The 22,514-nt window shown below is 34.4% G+C and overlaps 1 protein-coding gene across 8 annotated transcripts; it reads left to right on the plus strand.

Moving 5' to 3' along the window:
- The first annotated feature begins 14,051 nt into the window (after window positions 1–14,051).
- Window positions 14,052–19,077, plus strand: LOC113712937 (gamma-glutamylcyclotransferase 2-3). Of its 8 annotated transcripts, none has more exons than XM_027236575.2 (8): window positions 14,052–14,273; window positions 14,353–14,429; window positions 14,991–15,083; window positions 17,009–17,065; window positions 17,195–17,235; window positions 17,333–17,404; window positions 18,056–18,135; window positions 18,208–18,726. In XM_027236575.2, exons 1-8 carry the CDS (start codon window positions 14,165–14,167, stop codon window positions 18,444–18,446), a joined length of 768 nt encoding a protein of 255 aa, XP_027092376.2. In that variant the 5' UTR covers window positions 14,052–14,164; the 3' UTR covers window positions 18,447–18,726. The 8 variants fall into 8 exon arrangements, with proteins under 8 accessions (XP_027092376.2, XP_027092377.2, XP_027092381.2 ...); XM_027236576.2 differs by having other exon boundaries at window positions 14,055–14,273; window positions 14,991–15,044; XM_027236580.2 differs by having other exon boundaries at window positions 14,059–14,273; window positions 18,185–18,320.
- Window positions 19,078–22,514: the final 3,437 nt, after the last annotated feature.

The raw sequence follows: 22,514 nt of genomic DNA on the forward strand, positions 1-22,514 counted from the left end.
AGACTTAAAAAGTGCGACGATTTTGGCTCAAAATAATAGTCTAAAAAGGATTTTTAAGAAAAATAGAAGTCGCCACTTGATATTTTAAGGTGTACCAAGTCACCTAAAATGAATTTTAAATAAAAAGTAGAGAAAACCCTTTTTAAACGACTCTAAATCTTCGAAAATTAAGAGAAAAAGGCTCGGGAGTCACGGTTGAAAAAAGGGAAGGCAAGAATAAAATCCAAAGCACTCTTTCAACCTAACCAAGGCTAGTTGCGTGATTTAGTCGAAAAATTTTCTTAATTTAACCTATAAAATTTATCATATTTGGATGTTACTATGTGGATGCAAACCTAGACCTAATGGATATCGGAAGGGTCGAAATATCTCTTCAAACTTTGATTGGTGCAAATCACATTAATTATGATGTCCAAGAGTGACTCTTTGAAGAAGTCACGAATATGCCAAATATGGGATTCAAAGAAAAGAAAAGAAAGAAAATAATAATATACAAATATACATGATTTAAAGGAATGCATCATAACGGGTGAGAGAAACTAAGATTCTTGACTAGATTTTCCTTTTTATAGAGGAGATACGAGCGTGCTGAGGCCAAGAGGTCATACTCGTCCATATCCCATATTTGAAGGATTAATTCTCCTAATTTTTTGTCAAGCGAATGAACTAACTTATGTCTAATTTCCTAAATGGAATGCAAGTCTAAATGTCGTGTTTCACACATAGGGATAAAGGATATACCTATAGGGGAAATATCATGCAACAATGGTAAAAATCCTAAAAAAAATAGAAAATATGCATGAAATGTAGTAGTTGTCACACAAACATGATCTAACGCATAGACAGTCCCTAAGGGTCTAGAATTGGACTGACCCATGCCTACAAGTTCTCATTAGCATTGGACTAGCGAAAAATCGAGGAAATAGGGTCACAACTAGCGTTGGACTAGTGTGGCGACGTCATGCATTTATTATAATCACATAAATCATATAAAACATAATAAAAGCAAGTAAACACATAAATCACATAGAGTACATAGCACGTAAGCATGATCTCTCAATGCAATGACCCTAAGAAAGCGAGTAAACACATAAACACATAAGCATGCAAGCACACACAAGTAAATAAAAAGCAAATAGAGACCTAACTATTGCATTTAAGGGCCCTAACTACAATCTAAGGGTGGGAAGACTAAAATAATAAAATAACTATCTAACTATTACATATTCTATCTAAATACATGTCTTGAACCCCCTACTATTACAATTTGGCATTTAAATGCCTCTCAAATAATCAACAATTAAATTAAATATACACAATTAAAACAAATAAAGTGAATAAATAAATAAAATAAAATAAAATAAAAACATTCAAAAAACATGCAATTACACACATAAAAACATATAGGAGCACATAAAAGATTTTAAATAATAAAAGAAAATACCTCCCCTTAAAGTAGTAGCTAATTGGGTTTGGATTTACCCTGTTTAAAACTTCAAAATCAACAAAGTAGTCAATGTACCATTTTAATTAACAAATAAAAGCAATAATATGTAAAAAAATGAAAATAATCATGAGATTGAACAATTAAAGCTTTTAAATGAAAGTAAATAACCTATATTCAAGAATTTAAAAACAAACAAGGACCTAATTGAAAAATTATAAAAGTTTTAGGGCCATACTGAATTTATTTAAAAATACAGGGGTTAAAATACAATTTTAGGAACTTTCATGCAAGTACCGAAGAAGAAGAGTTTCTGCAACTTTTCTTATGCTTTGAAACGTCAGCAATCTCATGCGCAAATCCTAACAACCATCTCAAACAAGAATTCAACCCCAAGTTCTTATTAAGCTTATCATCCCAATACCTTATTATACATACAAGAGAACGGATAAACTAGGATGGGGAAAGTTTGCAAATTCCAAGTTCATTCAAAAGATTTCCACTAGTTCTGGGTTTTCCCATGGAAGTTCACTTAACCAATTAACATTCATACGTATTTTGCATCATGAAAAAAAAGCAGCAGTTAAAATCTTACTTCATGAAATAAATCAAACCAGAATCTCTCCAAAACAAAACTCTGAGCAACATCAACAAAGCTCCACAGAGAGACAAGAAAACAGCTTCTTGAGCAAATGAAAGAACAGGAAAAAAGAAAAATGGAGACAACAAAAGGCAACAAGCATGCATAACTACAGGAACCTAAATCTTGTCAAATTTCTCATGCAAGCATCGAAGAAACCTCGGACCAAACAATCATCAAAGCTCATCATCATATCTTGCGTGAAGAATGAAAATGAAACCTTTTTTCTATGGCACACCAAGGCTAAACCCAATATGACAATCACTAAACCTGAGATTCAAAGCTCATCACCTAAACACGCAATTCAGGTTTCAAACAAGAGAAACGGCAAGATGATGAGGCAGCAAAATGAGATCTTGATTCATAGTTGTAAGATTAGCTATTCCTTCATTTCCTCTCTCAAACTCATCAAAGACTAACAAAACGCAGCAACTAATGCAAAGACCAGCATTCAACTAGTGTACACGAAGATCCAAATGATAAAAACACAGTCACGGCTATCAAACATTGACAACAGCAAAACCACTCAAGATTCTTAGCATATGAACTTGGATTCTCGCAAAAAATGGTGTTAAAGCAATAAAAGAAGAAGTTAAGGTTACCTTGGAACCTTTGTAGAGTAGAACGAATGTGAAAATTACCCCAGAGATCACGCCAATCTAGAAACGAAGTTCAAGAGGGTTTGCTGCAGAAATTTCAGCAATGACAAGCTCGTCATTTTGAGCTGCGATTTGAGAGGGTTGGAGACGGTTTTTCCGGATGATTTCTTAACAAGAATTGTTCATGGGTATCCAGAGATGGTGGTGCAGAAAAACAAAACTAGCTTAAACAACCAGAAATCGAGTCGAAAATTGATCTACAAGAAAGCTAATTGATCAGTCTGGTACCCGAAATTTTTCCAGCAGAAAATTTTTCCTTCCCTCGCTGATTTCCTCTCACCTTTCTTTCTTTTGCCTTTCGTTTTCCTTTCTAATCTCCCCCAGGTTTTGTGAGGACTCGAAAATTTTATTATTTAAAATCCCTAATTTTGACTTAATTATTTATTTATTTGGATTTTTGCCACGAATAATATTTTCTAGCCTTATTAGACCTAAGTACATAGTTTTATCGTTTCGTTATATTTTTAAAGTGTCTCGTTTCAAAAATTATTTTCTTAAAAGCTTGATTAGTGGAAAAGTGAAAACGTGTTTGAAAACTTTAGCCAATTGGGAGTACAATAAGCTCAAAAATTTGAGACATATACAATGGTTCTAAAATAGGTATTTAGGTTTAAATACTCATGTGATAGTTAGTGGTACGATCGTTATAAGAATTTCTCGAAGGTTTTACTTTATTGCGCCTAAATTGGAAATACATGTTTTCACGTGCGCGCTTAATTGAGGGACTTTGGACCATTATTTTGGGACAATTAAGAATGAATAATATTTATATGAATGTAAGTGCCTTAGAGGTTTAGTGCACTAGTGCAACAAACTTAAGAGAAATCGAGCACAAAACGCACGCGTATGCGCACTATTGGCGGATGACTTTTGCGCACTTAAACTATTAGACGTTAAGCTTTCTTTGTACGCAATAGAATCAGACCAAACATTTCATTTCTCCAAGCTTCCATGGCCGGCTAGCAGACAGCAAAGGAACAACCGAAACTTTCCAACATTTCCTCTACAAAACTCACTCAAATCATCACCAAATCTTCTCAAATTTTAGCACTACTTAGCCTAAGCCTTGGAGTTCATATCTAGCTAAAAAGGGGAGGCTTTTCACGGCTCACTTAGGAGCAAGGAGGGACAGAATTTCTGACTTGAACATCAACTAGAGTAAGTCATGATCAAGCCTTCTAACTTTAATTTTTGGAAGTTCTAGTATATCTTTTAGCTCTTAATTTCTTATGGGTTGTTGTTGTCGTTGAAAAAATGGAAGGTGGGACCTCTGTCTTGATGGCTGTTATGGTGATTGATGCTGTTTATAGTGGTAGTTTAGTGGTTAAAATGATAGATTTATGGAGTATTATTGTTGGAAACTCAAAAGTTGAGGCCATGACAAAAATTTCCGAAACTGCCCCTATTTTGTTCGGCCATGATAAGGCCAATTTTTGATGATCTAATGGCTTGAACCTGATGTTTATATGCTGTAGTAGATGTGTAAAAAGTTTCATTGGAAAACATTAACGTTTGGTTGGGCAAATGAATTTATTTGTGAACTAGTCAAGCTGAAAAACTGTTTTCGGATAACCCTGTCCAGCGGTAGCATTTCGACCATAACTTTGTCCTCCGACATCAAAATCGAGTGTCGTTGGTGGAATTTGAAACTAGACATCCATACCTTTCCAATGGTATAAAATGCACCTTCTGATTCCATGTGTAGGAGCCGAACCATTCATTTTAAGATAGCTGTCCTGTTTCTCCATTCTGTTGGAATGATTTGTAGAGGCAGCAACTTGAGGCTCAATTTCGAGCTGGTTGTTCGCCAAATTTCAAAATGTTTTCTTCTGAGAATTTTTAGCCCTATGAATTTATTTTCCAACGCCATAAACCATACTCAATTCCGAGTTAGTCGACTGAGTTGTGATCAAAACAAGAACACTGCTCTGTTTTGGAAAAACCTAGTTTTGGACAGATTTGAGATGAGACTTGTTGTGGTCTTACTAACTAAAATTCTTGGTGTTAAACACCTACCAAATGTACCATGAATGTCCCTTAGACTTTCCTTTCACATATGAATCATGATTGGAGGATTTTCTTAGCCAAACGATTGGATTTGGAAAGAAAAGGATTAAAGGCAGATTGCCTTAAGAATTTTTCCAAACTTCAGTTGGTTCGTTGACTGCCTTCCCGAAGGTATTTTTCTGTGAAACTTAATAGAGAGATACCCTTCATATAAGAGTAAAATACTGCCAATTTTGGTACCAATCCAATTTCGTTTCGATACCTAACTAAACTTCTAATGTTGAAAGTTCAAATCTGGAAATTCTTCTCCAGTCTTGAATTTTTCCCAACTTTGAGCTACCATATCTTGGTGCTCGAAACTCCGATTCTCGATCTGCTTGTTCTGTCCTAAACCTTACTTGCACTTCTAATTGAGCTATAAATTTCAAGTGCTGGTTTGCAATGAGTGAATTCTGCCGAATTTCCAAAATTAGCGAAAAACCAACCCCGGCTCAATTCTGGGTGATCTGGAACAGCAACTTTAAGCTCATTTTTGAATACCTTCCATTTAGATTCATGGAACAGTGTCTTCTAAGAACTTTTAGTACTTTCAAAGATAATTCCAACGGTACCAAGTTTATCAATTTTTGAGTAGTAGAAAAGAAGTTATGATTTTTCAAAGATTTTACCAAAAAATCGAGAATTTTGGAATTTCAAAAGAAATCCGCGTGGGAAGTATTTTTCTAGAATCCGGCCAGATTCCGGCCGGATTGTGACGTGGCCAGTCCACTTTCAACTTCGGTCGTTCGTTTTGAGATTTATTCGCACGTACTCGTTTCCATCCAATGATTTCAAGAATAATAATCCGATATTACTCGAGTCTCGTACCTTTTTGCGAATCCAACTTCAAAGATAAACTCAAACGAAATTTCCAAAATATTTCCAGACCACATTTGTGTTCGATCTCCTCGTCTCTTAGGGACCTATAGTAATGGCCTTCTATTCGATGTTCAGGCACGCACGAGAACCTCCAAGAGGACCCTACCGTGGAAGTTTGAACACTCAATCCAACCTGCTTGCTTGCGTAACTTGGTGAGTGTCAAGTGTTTGACTACTTGAAGTCTATGGATTTGATTACATGCTTAGCCTACTTGATTTTTTTAAAATGGAGTCGAGTGTGTACTTTATCGCACTCGTTCTCATTTGAAAACAAATGACTCATACTTAACATGATTTACCTGGTTTACATGACTTGAAATACCTGCTTACATCTGTCAAATGCTTGAATACATGACATGGTATGTTATGGCTGCATACGTCGTTGGAGTGAATCTCCTCGACACTTACATGATACATGGGGGACGCCCAAACTCATAGGCCGACCTTGGAACTCGAGCCGGCATGGGCCTGGTCGGGAACCTTGGTGAGCCATGAGAATTACATGATAAGCTTGATCTATTTGAGAGATCTCGCTTGACATACTCGTAGAGTATAGCCTTCTAAATGTCGTGCGGGCCCGAAGCGGTGTGGGGTGGACGGATGAGAAGTAAGTGGTGAATTACGGATATAAAATATCAACCCGGTTGACGGAGAGTCATCGCGGGGAGGTATACGAATGACATCGGCAAAATGTGGAACTTAGCTCCTGAGAGCTACCATATCCTTGAATTGTTTTTGGTTATATTTTGTTGGCATTATTAATTACTTGCAATTTATTACTTGAATTACCACTTGGGCTTGTTACCTGAGCTATGTGCCTGCATGTGTGTTCTTGGCCTCACGAGCGTTTTGCTCACCCTGTAGATTTGTTTTCCTTAACAGGATTGAACTTGGCGAGGTATCGAAGAAACCTTCCTGATACGCTTTGTTTAGGGTTTCTATTACTTTTGACTATGTCTTGGATTTTGGGTTGTATTTTTGGAATCCGAATGTAACTTTTGGAGCATGATGTATATTTGGGATTTATGATGGTTGTTGAACACCCGATGTGGGGGTTGGATAACGTATGACTTTTATTAAACTTGAACGCTTCCGCATTTATTATATCTAAGTTATTGACCGTATTGTATGCTCCGATAATAAGTTTGAATGGAATTGCTTGAGTCCTGGCGAGAGCTAAGCAGGCGTCCCGCGGATACCCTTTGGTTCGTCTTAGGGAGAAGTGGGGGCGTCACAGGTTTCCCCCTAGATCCTCTCTTCCTCCCCTCTTTTTCTCTTCTCCCTTTCTTTCTTTCTTTCTTTTTTCCTCCTGCCCGAAAGCTCTCTTTCTTTTCCTCCCCCGTTTCTTCCTTTTTTCTGGTTTCTTTCTCTTCTTTTTTGTTGTTTCCTCCTCCTCCCTTGCTTGCTCTCTTGATCCTCAGCCATCACCTTCTCTCTATCTTCCCTCTTTCTCTCGATTTCTTTTTTCTTTTTTTCTCCCTCACCCGAAACCCTTTTTTTTCCTTCCTTTTCCTTCTCTGCCCGAAGCCTCTTCGTTGTTTCTTCCTAATTTCTAGATTTTTCCCAATTCAACAAATGTCCTATCCACCTAGTCTAGCAAGTGTTGTGGTGTACAAAAAGCCAAAAACTCATGGCTCATTTGCATGCATTCCACCTAACCATCTTGCATTCATACCACCAATTTTTTTATTTTTTTTGTTTTTCAAAACAAATTTAGGGTAAACAAAAATACTAAATTCTTATTTGAAATTGCCTTGCAAATTTTCATTTATTTTGAAGAAATTAAATTTGAAAAAAATTATAAACAAATTTTTGTGAGACTTTTCTATTTTCAGAAATTATTTAAAAAGAAAATAAACCCTAATTCAATAAAAGTAGCTAACTATCATTTTACGACTTTTTGGTTAAATAAAAATAAAATTAAAAACAAGAATAAAATTAAAATTAAAATTAAAATTGAATTAAATAAAATTAAAATTTTGGTGTCTAGAGGTAGTAACTAGAACTTTGTCTATTTTAGTGTGTGCAATAATTAAAAAGAACTTGAGAAGATGGAAAGACTGTTTACCACACATTGAGTTTGCTTACAATAGGTCGGTACACTCAAGTACACAATTTTTTCCTTTTGAGGTCGTATACAATTTTAACCCGTTGACTCCTCTAGATCTATTGCCTTTACCTATGTCTGAAAAGGTTAACTTGAATGAAAAGAAAAAGGCCAACTTTGTTCGTTCTTTGCATGAAAAGGTACGTAATAATATTGAACAACGTACAACACAATATGTTCAACAGTCTAACAAAGGACGTTGGAAAGTTGTTTTTGAGCCAAGAGAGTGGGTGTGGTTGCACCTAAGGAAGGAACAATTTCCTTCTTTACTGGAAAGCAAACTTTCTCCACGTGTTGATGGCCCGTTTCAAGTCCTAGAGCTCATCAACGATAATGCTTACCGATTGGACTTGCTAGGTGAGTATAATGTTTCCGCTATATTCAATGTTGTTGACCTGAGTCCATTTCTTGCAGGCAATGAGTTCGATTTGAGGACAGATCCTTCTCAAGAGGAAGGGAATGATGTGGGTCAAGGTCAAGGTGTAGCGTCCACAATTGTTGATCCAGTGAAGGTGCCTACGGGTACACTGACAAGAGTTAAGTCTAAATGATTCAAAGAATCTCTTCAAGCCTTGGTGTGCACAATAGAAGATCAAGAGCAAGACTATACAGCCATTAAAAGGCTCGGCCATGAAGTTTTACAAAGGACCGTGATGTTGATTCAAGTTCAAGATAGTCCATTGGCCCGAAATAAGACATATGTCTAGGGTTCGATCCAAAGTTTCTTTAGTCATTAGTTTAGTATGTTTTGTTGGAGATTTGGGCCTCAAGTAGTCATGTTTAGGAGTATATTAGTCCAAAATAATGTCGATTAAACCATGTTTGTTATGGATCGATCTAGATCAAGGAGTTAATTAGTGTCGGTCCATCCCATGGTAGCTTTTATATTCGTTGTAGAAGACAAATTTTGAAATTTGGAGAAATCAATATCATTTCTTGAGTGAACGATTCCTTTGCTCTTAGAAGCGGACTTGACCATTTTAGAGAGGATTCATTAATGTGATCACCAACTTGTCAGCCTAGAATCGCACTAGGTTGTGGCATTGTCTACCCTGCTAAATTCGTTCTTGAGTTGTCCTTGAACAAGTTTGGTTTCCGCTGTTTGTTTTCAACCTTGATACCAAGAATTCTAGGTTCGGGACTTGTGTGTTACAAGTTGCATGTGGAGTAGAACGCAAGTCATATCACCTTTGGCCTATGATTGTTTGATCCTCTAATTCCTTTCATTAGTTATTCATTGAAATCAACACAATTATTAAGTGAATGGATGGTTAATTTAAATCGAGGAACATGCGTGGCTGGTTTTCAAAATTGCCTCTGCAACTACATGAAAAATTTTGCATTTAACTGTGTTGAGTTTGTCTTTGCATCCCACATAGGGAGTTTTATAAATAAATCTCTCCTTGTGGTTGTTATAACTATAGTGGGTTTAAATGAGTTTAAGTATACTAAGGGCACCAACCCAAGAGAGTTTTAAGGGACTCATGCCTTGTTTTGAGAGGAGTTTTGGCTAGGTATCAAACAAAATGAGCAAGTTATGGACCTTTGGGCCATTAAACAATTTGTGCTATTCAGACTCTTTTGTGTTTACAATTTTATATGTCTTTTGGGCTTTGGAATTATTTTCTAGGTTTTGTACTTTCTCTTTTGCACTTTCTTTCTGTTATAATAAATATGCTTCTCTTTTGTCCGTGGACGTAGGTCAATTTGACCGAACCACGTAAAATTATATATTTCACTGTTTAATTTATTTGATTTGTTATTGTCTTTATTGAGTTGTTAAGAACCATATTATTCTTATTGGTCAATTTTTTGGAACCAGACCTAACAAGCTGAATTTTGGCTAAAAATATTAAAATGGCTAAGGAAATAAGTTTACAAACTGCATATGTTATTGTGAAAAGGTTGAAGGATTAAATATGTAATTTTCCCATCTAAAGACACTGGTAGTTGGTACGGATGTTTTGGCCATACTTGCCTCCCATCTGGCCATCTCCCTTCTTCTTTTTTGCAGCCTCTCTCACTTTCCACAGAGAGTGCCTTTTTTAATTTCCAATAAAGATTTCACTAAAAAAATTCAAGGAAAACTCATTCCCAACTTCATTTTAGAATGGCCAAAATAGTTGGATGTCAAGTTTATCCTTGTATACATCTTTTTTTCATCACCAAATTTTAAGATACTTATGAGTTTAATTAATGGTTTGACTATAGTTATTTAATAGATAATTTTATATATGTTTGATATAATTTTGCCCTTTTTTATATATGTTTGATAGCAAATAAATGTTTAAAATACTTTCCTTTTTTTTACTTTTGAACAATCGTGTAATAAATTTTTTTAAATTAAATTTTATATTAGAAATGAAAATTGAATATAATAGAATATATTTTTTTGACTTCATATAATTTTTGTTTTGCATTGCTAATTATATTGCTAACAAATACAAAACTTTAAAATAAATTTCCAAATTGTTGAATTAATCAAGTATTACAATTGAAGTTATTAGATATAAACCTTCAATTTTTCTTAAAGAAAAATCTTTTAAAATTTCACATAAATACGCATATAACATTATTATGTCAAATTTATAAAGATTATATTCCTTGCTGGCATCTAAATTTTTATTATGTCTAACATTGAAAAGGGACTAAACATTTGCTTTTGACTTGTGTACCAAACACAAATGACAAATTTTTTTTTCTTATCACTTTGGATGGAAAGTTATACTAAACGAAAAGATATTTCCATTTCTAGCTATAGACTATAGTCATGACGAAAGAAGGGATAAACGAAAAGGTCATATAAAGGTGTTTCTAACTATTTCTTCATGACAGTTAGATTTTGGTAATAAAAAAATAATATTACTCATATTAAAGTTGGTACAAATTTCATACTTTACACTAATATGAGATATGTATAGTGAAAGATTAATAACTTGAAAAACACTTACAGAAAGATAGAAATATCTACTTAACTATTCTCGTCACTTGAGTGGTCATGATATTATTGATTTATAAATGTGAGTTGAATGATTGGTGAAATGAATGACAAAGTAAAGGTATTTAATTTATCTAAATCTTTACTAGTACTAAGAGTTATGACCTATACTTTATGTCACTGTGTTTGGGAGCCTAATTAGCTACACATATGAAGAATTTCATTGATGGTATTGAAAAGAACTCAAGCAGGACATGAATGATAAGAATTTATTACTTATAACTTAGTTCCTAAGATCAATGAATTAAACTTCAGCGATGTATGACAAATAAGAAAGTTTTTTAAAATAATATATTATCTAGAAAACTTGAAATCATACTCCATAAGAAAGCCACTTAAGTTAATCCTATAGGAATTCGGATTCCTTAGATGCTTCTAAATATACGCTTGTAAGATATGACTTCTAACTAGAGGAGCTTGTTTTTGAGAAAATAAAAAAATGACAGAGAAACCATAAACTTGACCTCAAAGAGAGAACGTGTAAGGTTTTCTACTCTCCTTTCTTAATGACCAAACTTCTAGACAATATCTAAGATTTTGCTTCCTTATCTTCCTAAATCAGCTCTTGAGGTTTAATCTTGGAGAAAGGTTTAATCTTTGGATCACCTTGTTGAACGAAATAGAGGATTCTGAGCTTCGCGAACTCATTTTAGGGCAAGTACCAATTGAAGATGAAGTTTTGTTGCTTGATATGGTGGATTACTCCATTAACTCTACTCCATTTCTTGGTAGATTGTAGATCTAGAAGCTAGGGTTTAAGGATGGAAATTGGCAATCGGTGTGAAAAGGGGAAATTTGGAGATGGAAAGCGACAAAGGTAAGAGAGAGTAAAATGGTGGGTTTTGTTTCGTTGGTTTTGACCGATATTTTACTTTTTGTTAATGGCCACATAACACACATGTGGCCTTCTCTGTCTAAATTGAGAAATTTACCGTTTTTGGACTAAATGTTGCCAGAAATTTTTAATTCATGTACTAAATGTATTCTATTGAAAGGTTTGGAGATGAAATATGTGTCTGATTCAGAGTTTAGAAACGAAAAATAGATTTTTCTCCTTTTGTGCCAAAGGCCGAAAGTTTGATGGGCCAAAACACAACTAGTAGTCAACTCATCTTTTTTTTTGTTTTTTATAATGAAGTAGTCAACTCATCCTTTTAAGTCTTATTAGAGTGTGGCACGAGTAAAAGCCGACTACTAGTTTGAGTCCTAGGCTAGTCCTAAGGAACAAAAGGCTCCCAACTTTCTTGGTGTTGGCTCAAGGCTATTATAATTTTATTGGTTCTCTCAATTCCAATGTCCTCCATTTTTTGTTTCAATACTTTCTTTTTCCCTTTGATATTCCATCCAAGGACTTATTACAATCTTTTGTTAAAGCTTATTACTCCTCATACTATATCACAAAAATTAAGAAATTTCCTAAATGATATAGAATTACTCCAAGACAATAATTACTCCAAATGAAATTTGATTTTGAAAGTTAAAAACTAAATAGAATTAAACTTTTACACTTGAAGATTGGTTTAGTTTGCTAATTAAATTTATTTTGTTGTACCTCTTAAAATGCTTCATTTAAAATCGAACAAAATAGTTGTTATAACGTACTCTTTTAATGTTTGTACCATATGTCACAATGATAATCATAAAATATGACATTTAATTAAAAATTATATTTTACTGACTCACTAGTTGAACATTCATGATTTGCCCATTCGTTGAACTAATAACTCATTAATTTACTGCTTTAACCTTGCTCTTGTCGTCCGACCCGTGTCTTGATACCTATGTGCCTAAGAAAATAGGTCCTCCATTCCACTTTGATAGTTTTCATTCTTTTTTTTCCCAGAGCTAAGAAAAATTAGTTAACTTTGTTGGAAAAGTAAATCTAGCCTAATGTTTTCCTAAAATACCTTTACATTAATATTAGGAGTATGGCTAATCATTATATTTTTACATTAATTACAACAACAATACTAATAGAAGGTTACAATATTTAAGGCATGAATTAAAATAATTATTATATAAGGTAGGTTATACTCATAACAAAATACATTAAATAAGGATATTTTAGATAAGTTAAAAGTTAACTATATTTTTTAATTAGAAAATGTACTGTAATTTGGGATGGATTAAAAAGAAAATAAGACTAACAAAGTGGAGCAGAAGTACTTTGTTTCTAATAAATTTTATTTTATCATCTTCTTATTGGTCACTTCTAGATTTAACACAAATGTGTCATAAACTCCTATAACACATTGCAAATACTAGCCACATAAGTTGTAGGTCGTGATTATCCTTGTGCACATCTCAATGGCAGGCCAAAAGGGAAAGTTAGGATTATCAGGCGCCGATGTGCAATTATCCGGTATCACACCAGCAAAGCTTATTTTGGTTTTTCATCTCATGGCATCAAATGTAAGATGGAGGTATAATCAGTTGCTGTTTTGGATGAAACTAAGCTTTGTACTCATCATGCTTTTCATCTGGTCATAGTTGAATTGGAATCAAAACTCCAGCGGATATTGTGCAAATATTATCTCAAGCTCCTTGGAAGATTGATAGGTTCATTCTCCAAATAAAATGGATAAGTGATGTAAAAGAACTTTTCATTTCCATGTACTGAGGGATATAAATTCCAAAGCGAACTCATATGATCACATGGTAGTTCTACTTATGGCTATTTGTCTTCCCTAACCTCATTTAAAGGTAACATGAGATTAGACCCAATACATGTTACATATGCAAGGTTTTGATATCTTTCCTTGTGTATTCTATTCTTCTAATCAACAAACTAGTAGGAGTTCAAGACAAACTCCTACCATCACAAGCTGGTGTTTTTTCTCTTTTAAATGCATAATTTGTCTGACGAGTACACGTGCACAAGCATGTGGGCACATGTGCATCAATTATAGGAATTAACACATCTAAAGGTTTAAAAAAATATTACACTTTTTTTTACCTTGTACATGTGATGTTCTTTCATCACGAATGCATTACAAAACAAAATTGATCCAAACACTGAACTCCTTGGACATTAGTTGTGCCTCTAATCCCTTTGATTAGTTAATTTAAATTGAGGAACATGGTTGGTTTTCAAAATTGCCCTATGCTACTCCACGAAAAAATTTGCATATAGCTGAATTTTACCAAAAAATATTAGAATGGCTAAGAAAAAAAGTTTACAATCTACATCTGTTATTGGGAAAAAGTTGAAGTTCTAAATGTGCAATTTTCCCGTCCAAAGACGCTACTGTTAGTTGTACGCACGTTTTGGCTATATCTCCCCTACCAACCGGCCATTTGTCCTCTCTTCTTTTCTGCAGCCTCTCTCACTTTTTACAGAGAGTGGCTTTCTCAATCTCATTTCGTTAATCGCATTATAACCCAAAAACTCATGGCGATGTGGGTTTTTGGCTACGGTTCTTTAATTTGGAAAACTGGCTTCCACTATGATGATCGCCTTGTGGGCTTCATCAAAGGCTATCGTCGGGTCTTCTACCAAGGCAACCGTTTTTCCACACACTTTTTTTTTTAAAGGGTGCATTTTGATCAATTTTGTGATGGGTTTTGATTTTCTTGCAGGGAGTACTGATCACAGGGGCACTCCAGACTTCCCAGGTAGAACTGTCACATTGGAGCCTGCTGAAGGGGAGGTTTGTGTGAGTACTTCTTCTTTCAAGATTCTCTTTTTCTTGTTGCCTAATAATGTTAAAGTGTTAATTTGTATTAATTACCTCTTGTCTTGTGTAAAATTCTCTGATTCTATGGTAAAATTATCATTTGGGAATTGTTGTTGGCATGTTTGGTTGATTTTTCTTCTTATGTAAAAGAAGATAATGATATCCCTATTTTTTATTTTTATAAGAACTCGATGTGACTAGAGTGATTGTGAATTCAATCAAGAATAGAGTATTTCTTGTGAATTTGCATGGCCAAAAAAGTTAAGGGTAGTGCCACTCCTTTCAGGTTTCATATGAAGTTGCATTACAGTATTTTGGATCTGGAGAAAAGTTGATTTGTGGTTTTTTTGTCAATATTACAGAGACAGAGTAAGAAGTAGTAGAATAGAGTGGTTAACTGATAAAAAGTGAGTATTTCATTACTGTTAATTGGTAAAAATTGATTATAGAAGTAGAATTGTGGTAAATGTAATATGAGAACAGGCCACAGGGGATCCAGTCTCATTTATAATGTTAATGATGTTGATCATGCGAGGTTAGTGGGGTGTTGCATACAAGATAATCCGGAAGGAAGATCAAGAAGAAGCACTGACGGTATGTTTTTTTATACTTTATCGTATGCATGTTACATTAGTAAGTATCAATTTTTGGCATTTACTGTTCTTTACACTGTCTTGTTGGAGGAAAAGGGGTCCATGTTGTATTCATCTCAAATTTTGGTTACTTTAATCAGTAATATGCCTCAGACTTGATGTTTAGGGTGTATTGATTTGTATTCCTACCTGTAAGTTTGGGTTGACAGCTCGACAGGTAGGCCTTTGAGTTAAATGTGAGAAAGCTACCTGACATCAATCTAATTTCTTTATGGAGATCTTCATTAAACCTTCAACTTTCAGAGAAGAGTTAAACCTTTGCAGAGTTCCTGGTTGTTGTGTTGAGTTAGCAGTCAAAACTTAAGGCTAACTTGATTAATAGCAGAGAAGAATCAACATCCTATCTGTTTCAGGATTGGGGGGGCTTTTGTTATTGCTAAAATTGGTTGTTTGATTTTTCTGGAGTGCCTTAGATCCAATTTTAGCGGTTCACATTTTATTTTCGACTTATCCAAATTGTTGAATATAGTCTTGGGCTGTATTGATCAAGTACCTTTACAAATTTTAATTCCTCAGGATAGAGCTAAAACTTCTTAATTTGTGCCTGGACTACGAAGGCTGCTTCTATTTCCAACTAATTTAATTATCTTAAGCATTTGCATAGTCAGAAATATGTCATTTGAAGAGCTTGCCCCAAGCTGTCTGGTGCTTTTTTTTTTAAGGGCATACTTCTTGTTCTTCAAGCCCACCATTTTTAGAATTTCCTAACATGCAGTAGCCTGATCTAAAAGTTACTTTTGTCATCATCTAAAACAGTGAATGGAGGGCAGATGAACTTTATCTGCTTCACAATCTAAATATTTTTTTTCTCTTTGTGTCTTTGTTCCCTCATGGAACATAAATTCTCTTCTGCTCACTCAACCCCAACCTAACTCAACCTGACATAGTTCAGGTTGTTAAAAACTTCTTTTTTTTTTGCAAGTGGCTAAATGATCTCAGCACATCTTTTTTGGCAGACTTATCCTCTGTACATTTGTATCTATTAAGCATCTTTAGAATCTCCGAGCTTATCTGTGGGTGTTTTTTCTCCGTAATTCCTCCTTCATGCATAATACATTGAAGTTTAGAACTAGTTTGGAAATCATAACTTGACAGAGTTAACCAGATCCTGTTATTTTATTTTTCAATGGCATTTGAAATTCTATAAAGAGTGAGGAGTGTACTGATGATTAGCTGAACCTAGGAAGAGATCTATGGAAGTTTACTTGTTCAGGAGTGTATAAACAAAGCACCCAATTTCCTCTATTGCTTGTTATCCTTTTTGCCAAATGTCAATTTGCTATTGCTGCAGCTATCTCTTGAACCATGGTTATGGAGAACGTAAATGTGCATCAGCATTTATGGGACTGACTTCCATAGTTGTCTCCTCTTCACAAAGTCAACACCAAATAACTGTTGCTAAACCTTTTCCTTTTAGCTTGATAACCAAAAACTGACATTTCTTTAGGTGATTTGTCTTAAATGTGCGTTGTGCATTCTTTTCTTTTACTTAAGCAACTTAGTATGTGAAGGGAATCTAGCTCTATCCTCTTATTTTAGCTGTAACCTCTAAAGAAGACTGGGACAAATTTTTCTCAGTTGGAATCAATAATGCTGCGGTAATAAATTGACAATGAGAAAGATTGTTGGGCTTGACAATTCCTCCGTTTTGGAGTTGAAGTGCTTTTGGTAATTGACAACCACTTTGCTTTGATCATGTTTGATTAGGTCCGTTCAAAATGAAGAGCCAACTAAAGTTAGCTATTTATTGTTTTATATTTCATTCATAATAGTTTTGCTGGCTTATGCTTAACTTTAAAGAACCAATTTTTGATCATCTATTACTTGACCAGACGTACATCAGTAATTTCTGGCTTCCCTTAACTTTTATATCGCACTGAATGTGTTTGATCACCTGACTTTCAGTATCTTGAAGTGAGGGAAAAGCAATATGACCAAAAAGCGCATGTTGATATATTTTCTGTAAGTCTAGTTTCTTAATGATGATAGTACTGATTTTTTGTTACTTTAAGCATTTGCTACTTTAGTAACTGACTACGCCTCTGAATAAGTGATGTGGTTTATCTTTTTTTCTCTCCAAATTTGTAATAGGATCGGGCTGCCACTGTCCCAGCAGTGTCTGGTGTATTGATGTAAGTTGCAGAAACCCTCTCAGAATTTCATGATTGCTACATTTTTTTAGTTAAAGATGATCGGGACAAAACTGACACTATCACTACTTATGCTTAGATATATTGCATCAGCTGACCAGAAGCTCAACAGGAATTACCTTGGGCCTGCATCCCTTCAGGAAATTGCAAAGTACATCTGTTCCTCATTTTTCCTGCATTTTGGGTTGTCTGCTTAAGCATTAAGCTCTGCTAGTTGCTTTGTTACTGCTAGTATGTTATATTTAGACATTGACCGGTAATTCAAACATTTACGGGTATGAAGGACTTCTATATGCTGCCAAACTTAATTAGACTGACACACATTAAAAAATCTAAGGTTAGAAGCTCTTCTATTTGAGGGAATTTGGTTAAAGCCCAGTGATTTATGGCCATTGATCCTCATCCTAGAAATGGGCTTGATTCTCACCCTTCTCATTCCTCATTCTTGCTTTGTCCTTATAAATCATTTTAGTTAGAAAATGATCCTGTTCTTCATGGAGTGTTGCAGCTATTATTTTCCAGCCTTCCAGATCCTAAAATTTATCATCGATAAGGGATTCTAGGAGGGTTGAGTGAATACACTGTTCTTGGAAATTTCGATGGATTGTTTAAAGGCCAATATCTAGAAGGCATTTGGCATGTTTCTTATACCCAGACTCTGTTTTATATGTTAAATATTCATGTTTATTGCTTCTAGAATAGCCTCTATAATTTTTATCTGCTCTTGGATATTGCATGAGATTGGCACTTGGTTTTGAGTTTTGGAATCAATGCCTCCTAATATATTGTTGCTTTTGTACAGTCAAATTGTTCGTGCTGAAGGCCCCTCTGGACCTAACAGAGACTACCTTTTCCAGCTTGAAAAGGCACTTACTCTTTTAGGTAACATGCTTTTACTTCAAACTACCACGGAACTTATTCTCCTTTTTAGTCTTCATCTTTACTCACCTGTAGAAAAGCACATGCTCTCCATGGATTGGGACTGCCTGGGAAGTGTGTTTTGGTTATCATGGAATGAGAGGGATTGGATGGATTTTCAGGGCTTAAAGAAACATTCATGTATTAGAGCACACTGTAGTTTGTTTTACATGTTGTCTTTGGATAGACAGACAATTTGCATTGACTCTTGGATGCTTTTTGGTCGAACTTCAAATGTCAGTAGAAACATTTTGTATATGATGATTCTGTTTTAGGGGTAAAGTTGATTTTACTTGTTAAAAATAAAATAAAATAAAACCTGTCTCCTTGCTGCTGCTTCCTTTCTGACCATTTCTAGTTTTGTTTCCTATTTTTGTGTTTTGCCTATGTCAAGAAGACTAGTTGATCCTCTGTAAACTCTATTTTCTACAAATTGTTCTTATTGTTTGCCATATGATAGGATGTGAAGATAGACATGTCATTGATCTCGCAAATGAAGTGAGAAGCATTCTTTCAGGGCGGAATTGACCTCTTCATGATACTGTGGCCACCAAAGATGAATAACTTGGCTTTGAACTACAAATGATTTACAATAAAAAGTGTTTGGAACTATTCTTTAATGGCAACGGTTAAGCTTTTTGCAACTTAACCATGAACATGTCGAATTATACTGTGTATTCAAACAGAGAGTTCGTTGTCATCTTCAATACATTATTCTGAACGTAATCCCTCTGAGCAAAAATCCATCTATCACAATCGACAATGAGCTGATGGTTAAGTGTACTTAAAAGTTCTTAGGGAATTTGCTCAACTTTGCCTTTGATAGAGCTTAGCAGATATGAGTTGTATATGGAAGCTATAATTATCGAATGCAAAAATCTCAAACTTAGGAGTAGCTTTGCAGAACTTCTCTCATGGGTTCTTGGTCTTTTACGATTATGAAGTCTTTACATTACCCTTCATCATATTCATAAGCAGATATATAACTATTGCAGATGTGATCTATTCACAAATTGACATGATTTGGAAGCCAATGGAATCAAAATGGAGGCTGCCTGAACATTTCCAACACCACAAAATCTTTCTTCATCTTCATATATGTCAGCAGCCCAATCAAATAAAAAATCTTGTTTAAACAAAAAAGTCAAAATGGTACAGAATGGTGGACAAAAAGCGTTTGATGAAGAACGTCGCAAGAAACGAATGAAATGTTTTGCATATGTTGCAGCCTTCGCTGTATTTCAAACCGATGTTATGCTGGTCTTTGCCGTCGTTGTGATGAAGGTCAGGACCCCTAAATTTCGAGTGAGGTCAGCAACATTTGAGAATTTCCAGGTTGCAACATTGGTCACAAATGCTTCCTTTCAATACAACAATGAATGCAGAAGTTTCCGTCAAGAATGCAAACTTTGGTCGCTACAAGTACCAAGATAGCACCATTGAATTCTTCTATCAGGATTATAAGGTAGGAGAAGCCGTGGTTCCTAGGGGAAATTCTAATTTCAGATCAATCCAAAAAATTCACTGTTCTGGTAGATTTGTCATCTGCCAATGTACCAGGGAATGTACTCGGAAATGAATTGAGTCAACACGCTTGGATCCCTTTGACCAGCCGCGCATTGAAAGGAAGAGTGACACTAATGCTGATGTTCAAGAAGAATAAACCCACCAACGTGAATTGCTCCATGAACCTCAATATCTCCTCTAGGCAGCTCCAGGATTAGGCATGCAAATGATTCATCAAGTACCTTCCTAGTTAGTTTATCTTGATAGAATTGTTGTATGGTTATATGTATTACAGAAAATTCTTTTAACTTTTTATTGTTTTGGGTGAGCATAGTATCTTTTGAGTAAATTTTATGCACACTGATAATGTGTACACTATCACGATTAAATACAGGATATATATGCAAAATTTGAATTTTAAATTCAAATTCGAATATATATTCTGCATCCAATAGTGAAAGTGTATACATTGTCAGTATATAGAAGATTAATTCATATATTTTTAGGTATACTTTTGTGAGAAATTAGTGTATTTTATTCCAATTCGTGGTTTTTTTTTAAACTGTTTTACTATTCTATGGTTTAATTGTTCAAGTACATTGACACTTTTTTCTTTGTAAAATGCCGTCTACTGTTGAATCCGGTTTCCAATTCTAATTGAAGATTATTCCTATCAATTTTCATTCAGGTATGGCTGAAGGTTACTGCCATTCAAGAAGCAAAAGTATTGTCCAGGACATCGAATTTTCCACGATGCACTTTCAACTTTTGAAATACAATTTGGGATAATTTTAGAAACCTCCCCTGAGGTTTCTAACAATTTCACAAAGCTCCCCTTAATATTTCAAAATTACACATACCTCCCCTATTGCAGCAAAAGTACTCTACTACCCCTATATAGGATACTTAATGACTTTTTTTTTTGAAAAATTTCAAAAATTTCAAGAAAAACTAAAATTGACTTATTCTATCTCTCTTTCTCTCTCTCACGCTTGCTCCTTTCTAACTTAGTCTTTCTTCCATTTCCTTTTTTGCTAAATTCCTACCACCCATTCTTCACTGTCTAATATTCTTCCTCCAATTCACCACCAAATTCTATCTATTATCCCTTGCCCTTATTTATCCCCCTCCTTCCCTTCTTTTTCTTCTTCTTCTTCCTCTCCTTTTATCTCTATTCTCATCTCTTTTTTGTAAATATGATTAGGTTCATTGTTTTTATCCTTTTAATTCTAAGTGTATTGGGTTTGATTTTTCTGCATCTATTTATTTTATCCAATTTTGGTTAATTATGGGTGATAAAACTTAGTGATGTCAAAAGTCAAGAATTTGAGGGATGGATGGGCTTTAGAAATGGGTGGTAGAAAAGAAATAGGAGGCTGCAAAAAGAAAAAGACGAAAGATCTGTGCTACTAATTGTTGATGAAGTGTTAGTTTTGGGTAAAATTTTGAGGTTGAGTTTTATCCAGTTTAGCACTAAGTGACGGATTTAATTGACTTGTGTAGTAAATGTAGGGGTTGGGGCCACTGGACATAAATTAGGTTATAGTATTTTAAGTGCTCGAATTATTAGAATTTATTTTGATTTAAATTGGGGTGTTTGCTTGGCTTTTGTGGTGAAGTTGCTTGGAAGAAGGCAATCATCATAGTTGAATTTTTTTCCAAACTTTTATTTTTGGTAGAAAGAGTTTGTTGCCTTTGGTGTTGGAAGAAAGGCAATCAACAAAGCTCTTTTATTTTTCCTTTTTATCTTTTTGACAAAAGGGTAGTTTAGGATATTTGAAGAAATTGGTAACCCATTGGGCCTATTTTGAAGCATAAATAGTGAAAGTAGGGGAGGTGAGTGTAATTTTTGAAACCTAAGGTGAGATTCCTGAAATTGTTAGAGACCTCAAGGGAGGTTTCTGAAATTATCCCTTATAATTTAGATATGTACTAAAGTTACCAATTCGAATAATTAGAACATTAAAACTTGAAGGTAATCAAGGAAAGAACAAACGGTATACATAGGGACTATGATAGAAAAATAGTATCCTATCCCTACATTCCATCAATAAGAAACACCAATAGCTAATTAACATGAAGAATTTTGATTAGAACTACATTTTTTTTTTTATAATAAATGAATCAATGAAATTGCTGGAAATTTTCCAACATAATTTGATTTATATTATAGAAATCTACAATAATAGTAGGATAAATATGCAACAGAAATGATAGATCTGTAATTTAATAGATATAAAGATTTGAAAAATTATGAATAGATATGAAAAATATAAGAAATTCTAATAACATAAATAACTGCAACTTTCCTTTATATATGTTCCAATCATGAGATTTGCTAATCAACTGTTTCAAACTCCAATAATGATACTCATTTGCAAAGAAAAGCATAGTAGTCTTGGCGGTGAATATGATAGCAATGCATACGTACCTGAGATGAGTCGGGTTTTGGATATGGAAGCAAAGATCTTATTTGATGACTTTAGAGGTCATTGAAGTTGTTTGCATGACTTCTTGTAAATGTTCATCACTTTATTTAACTCTTTAACAGAAGACTTGAGGACTGGGGCAGTAGATTTCTTTCAAAGACTTGCTGTGTTAAGTCCATTCATGGGCTTTATTTTAGGCAATTTATATTTAAATTTTGCCCCATGGCATTCAAATGAAATGCAAAAGGATAAATAAATAAATAAAATATAGTCGAAACTATTCCGCTCATGTCACTTTTCTACATTTAGTATTGACAAACATGTTTCAAGAGAGCATTTGCAGACAATGGAATTTTAATTAATAAGAAAGTAACATTTGTCTAGAAATTAACAATGACATTTTTTTAT

This window comes from Coffea arabica, chromosome 10e, assembly GCF_036785885.1.
Source record: "Coffea arabica cultivar ET-39 chromosome 10e, Coffea Arabica ET-39 HiFi, whole genome shotgun sequence".
NCBI classification, from domain to species: domain Eukaryota; kingdom Viridiplantae; phylum Streptophyta; class Magnoliopsida; order Gentianales; family Rubiaceae; genus Coffea; species Coffea arabica.

Bases quoted from the DNA above. Each gene is read 5' to 3' on its own strand.
- LOC113712937 (XM_027236575.2), top strand. From the start codon at position 14,165: ATGGCGATGTGGGTTTTTGGCTACGGTTCTTTAATTTGGAAAACTGGC. The intron at 17,066-17,194 runs GTAAGTCTAGTT...AATTTGTAATAG, and splicing joins CGCATGTTGATATATTTTCT to GATCGGGCTGCCACTGTCCC. The intron at 17,405-18,055 runs GTACATCTGTTC...GCTTTTGTACAG, and splicing joins TCCCTTCAGGAAATTGCAAA to TCAAATTGTTCGTGCTGAAG.